Source organism: Beta vulgaris, chromosome 5 (assembly GCF_026745355.1).
Source record: "Beta vulgaris subsp. vulgaris cultivar EL10 chromosome 5, EL10.2, whole genome shotgun sequence".
NCBI lineage: Eukaryota > Viridiplantae > Streptophyta > Magnoliopsida > Caryophyllales > Amaranthaceae > Beta > Beta vulgaris.
This window is the reverse complement of record NC_079206.1, coordinates 5508173-5512213: the sequence shown is the minus strand read 5'-3', so window position 1 is coordinate 5512213 and position 4041 is coordinate 5508173. Positions and strand designations below refer to the sequence as shown.

The 4041-nt window shown below is 35.8% G+C and overlaps 1 protein-coding gene across 1 annotated transcript; it reads left to right on the top strand.

Annotated features, from left to right (window-relative positions):
* Positions 1-2428: 2428 nt before the first annotated feature.
* LOC104892689 (uncharacterized) lies at positions 2429-3121 on the top strand. Its single transcript, XM_010678678.1, has one exon. It carries the CDS (start codon positions 2429-2431, stop codon positions 3119-3121), a length of 693 nt encoding a protein of 230 aa, XP_010676980.1.
* Positions 3122-4041: the final 920 nt, after the last annotated feature.

Below are 4041 nucleotides of genomic sequence, written 5' to 3'. Positions count from 1 at the left end.
TCGCTGATAACTTATATATTATCAAAACACAGAAGCAAGTATTAATCGCTTGATAAACGTTGTATACGTACAGAACATAAAGTGAAAAAGAGTAAAACCAAATTAAAGGTAATACACATAAATCATAATCGGTTTCGGCCAATTATAAGTGAAAGAGAGATTGATTAACGCCGGAAAAAGAAGAAGCAGACGATAATGATGCAATAGCAAAAGGGTGTAACTAGTTTCCTGTCTGGTCATTGGCGAGGGGGATTTCGATGCTGCCTTCAATGGGTGGGCCGACGCTCCCACAACTAAGACAGACCAGCAACTTTCAAGCAACCGCTCAATGGGGTTTTGTAGTACCTGACCCTTTAATAGGCCCTGCATCCAAGGTCCCTGAAATTTCAATAGGCAATTCGCTAAGGAGACGGGCTGCCGAAACGGCATAGCCCATCACAAGCATTGCCATGGCCATGAACACTAGAAACTTTTTGAGCTGATTAGCCATATTTAGTTTTGGATTAGTGGTTGAGGTCTTGAGGATGTATTGTTGGAAAGTGTATTGTGTGTAGGATGAATTGCTGAAAATGAAAGGATAACTAAACCATTTATATAGAAGTTTTCTAGACTGTGAAAAGGATTAAAAAGTAATTAACATCTGAGAGTTGTGCTCAGGTTGTTATATCCTCTAAATATTTTCCCATGGATAACGAGATTCTATCTAATTAGTTTCTCATATAACTAAGTTAATTTAATCGGTCAATCACTCTATCTATCAAAACGTGAATTCCACATTGATCATCTTGAAGTGTCTTTTTTTTTTTAAAAAAAATAAAATAAAAAAATGTATAATTAGTTAGGATATTTTTGACACCAGGCTTCCTCTACTTCAAGTCTTGATTTTTTTTCCCTACGTAGGGCTGGGACAAAAAATACTTCCAACTTTATACCAACACAAAAAATAATCACAAACATTTAAATGAGGCTGGGCACGCCTTGAATAATGGTGTGGCCAACAAATATAAAAACCCAAGCCGCCAAGTCCAAACGCAAGACACGAGAAAAGATCAGTTGAACCCATTTTTGTCTCTCTCTTTTTCTTTCTTCTTTCTTTTTATGGCAGTTCGTAACCTTCATTTCTAAATCAAAATTCGACTTCGCAGCAATCATCAAGGGTTTGGTTTTGAGATCAGTTGAGCCTATTTCTCTCTCTCTCTCTCTTTTTTCTTCTTTCTTTTTCTAGCAGTTCGTAACCTCCATTTCTATCTTACTATTTATTGTGTTTCCAAGTTTGTTTCTTAGTTTTGATGTTCTGATTTGCTCACTTTTGTTGTCATTTGTTTAAATTAGTTAGAATGTTAAATCTCTTTACTAATCGTGAAGGTAATACAGTGGTCTTAGAGTGGTGACAAGGGGGCCAAGGCAGACTGATAAATAGGTAATAGCTCCTACTCCTATTAAGAAGACATTTAATGTGTTGAATACTGCAAATACTGTTGTACTGTTTTATGATGTGATCAAACTATTAAGAATAATGTGTAGGGGTGGAAGTCATTTAATAGCTCATTCATTGTTTTATTAAGCTTGTGAATGGAAGTATGGTTTTTTTTATTACATTCATATATGGCATTAATGAGAGAAATAGAAGACTGGAGTTATGGGAAGATTTGAAGGCTGTTAATACAACTTAACCATGATTGCTATGTGGAGACTTTAATTGTATAATCAACACTGAAGAGAAGATAGGAGCTCCTGTAAGGGAGGCAGAAATGGCTGATATGAGAGAGTGCATGATGGTTTGTGGAATACAAGATATCAAAAGCTCATGTAATTTCTTCACATGGAACAACAAACAGGAGGGTGTTAACAGGTTTTTTTTCAAGCTTGGTAGGATGATTGCAAATCAAGCCTGGATAGATAGTTTTCCATCAGCTGAAGTCTCCTTTAAGAAGGAAGGAGAGTTTGATCATACACCTGCATTACTTGTTGTGTATTTAGTTGATACAATAGGCAAGAAGCCATTTAAATACTTCACCATGTGGAGGAAATCTCCTAAGTTCATGGATATCCTTAGGAGGGTATGGAGTAGAGCAACACAGGGTACAAAGATGTATTATCAAGTGATGAAGAAAGTAAGGAATACTAAAGCAGAACTGAAAGTGGTGAATAAAGAAGGCTTCTCTGATATTCAAGCAGCTGACATTGTAGCTTACAACAACATGATGACTGCACAGCAACAGATGCATATGAATCCAGGAGATATACAGAGTGCATGGTGAGGAGGAGTTGGAAGCTACAAAGAGATATAAAGAGACACATTAGGCTTATCTGGAATTCTTGTCACAGAAAGCCAAAGCAAATCGGATCAAGGATGGTGATGTGAACACCTCCTTGCTTCATCAGAGCATAAGAGCTAGAAGATTACAGAATCAGATTCATAGCATATATGATGCTGATGGATCATGGATGTGATGATCCAAATGTAGTCTCCCAAGCATTCTTAAAATATTACCAGGAACTTCTTGGAGGTAATATTATAGGTAGGAAGCAAGTTCTACAGGAGATAGTTCAGGAGGGGCCTACTATCACAGATGATCATATGGCTATTTTAACTGCTCCATACACTATGGAGGAGATTAAAAAAGCTCTATTTTCTATTCCAGGCTCTAAACCAGGCACAGATGGTTTTGGTTCCTACTTCTACAGGGATGCATGGCTAATTATAGGAGATGAAGTGGTGGCAGCTGTTCTAGATGTACTTCAGAGTGGGAGAATTTTGAAAGAGGTAAACACTACTGTCATTACATTAATCTCCAAGATTAAATGTCCTAAAAATGTTACAGAACTTAGACCTATTTCCTGTTGTAATACATTATACAAATGTGTTACTAAGGTCTTGTGTAATAGATTAAGGCATGTATTACCTGACTTGATTATGGAAAATCAGGGTAGATTTTTACATGGGAGGTATATTATCCATAATATCATGGTAATTCAGGATTTAGTTAAACACTATGGTAGCAAACAAGTTCAACCTAGTTGTTTGCTAAAAATTGATTTACAAAAAGCATATGACACATTTAACTGGGACTTTCTTAAGGAAATGTTTGATACTTTAGGCTTTCCTTTACAATTTTAGGATGTTGGTGATGGAGTGTGTAACAACACCTAAATTTTCCTTGATGATAAATGGAACTATGAAAGGATTTTTCAAATTCACTAGAGGGATAAGACAAGGGGATCCTATTTCCCCCTTGCTATTTGTTCTTTGTATGGAATATCTTGCTAGGATACTGAAGAAGGTGGGAGAATTTGATGAGCAGTTTCAATATCACCCAAGGTGTAAGGAAGTGAAGCTTGGTAGGCGTGTCGCGCACCTAACAAAAATAAATAACCTAACTAATCCTCCTAACTATGTAGTAGGGTAAGTCAGAGTCGATCCCACAGAGAGAAAGTTGTTCTATGATTAGCCTTCAATAATGGTAAGACTAAAGGAGATTAATACAAGAATAATGTGGAATTAAACTATACTAATCAATAAAAAATAAAAGACTCTACAGTTAAGTATCCCCACTAGCACGAAATAATACAAAATAATTTCTACCCAAACTAATAATTAAATGTTCACAAGGAAAAGTACACCCTATAAAGTACCATCGACCTCTCCCGAGTATCTATGGCTTCTCTAATATGCATTCAAGCCTACTCCCCTGGAATCATGCAAATTAAAGACATTGAACACGGCACTTTAACTTCCTAACAATCCATTCTACCTACTCCCGTGGAGAACTTCATGCCTTAATTGAAATACTCAAATCCGTCAAAATCCAACTCCCGTTGTGATCAAGACAATGGAATCATAACAATACTAGTTATCCCTAATCTAGTATTGGAATATGCACAATCAATTAAGACAGAACAATTAACAATTAATATGAGAATTTAAAGAAACAATCATGAATTAAATCATACTAGGGTTCAACTTAACCATAGATAAAAGAAACTACTCTATCATGAAATAAATAATGAAATCTAAAACTATAAAAGAAAACATAATTA

Bases quoted from the DNA above. Each gene is read 5' to 3' on its own strand.
- LOC104892689 (XM_010678678.1), top strand. From the start codon at position 2,429: ATGATGCTGATGGATCATGGATGTGATGATCCAAATGTAGTCTCCCAA.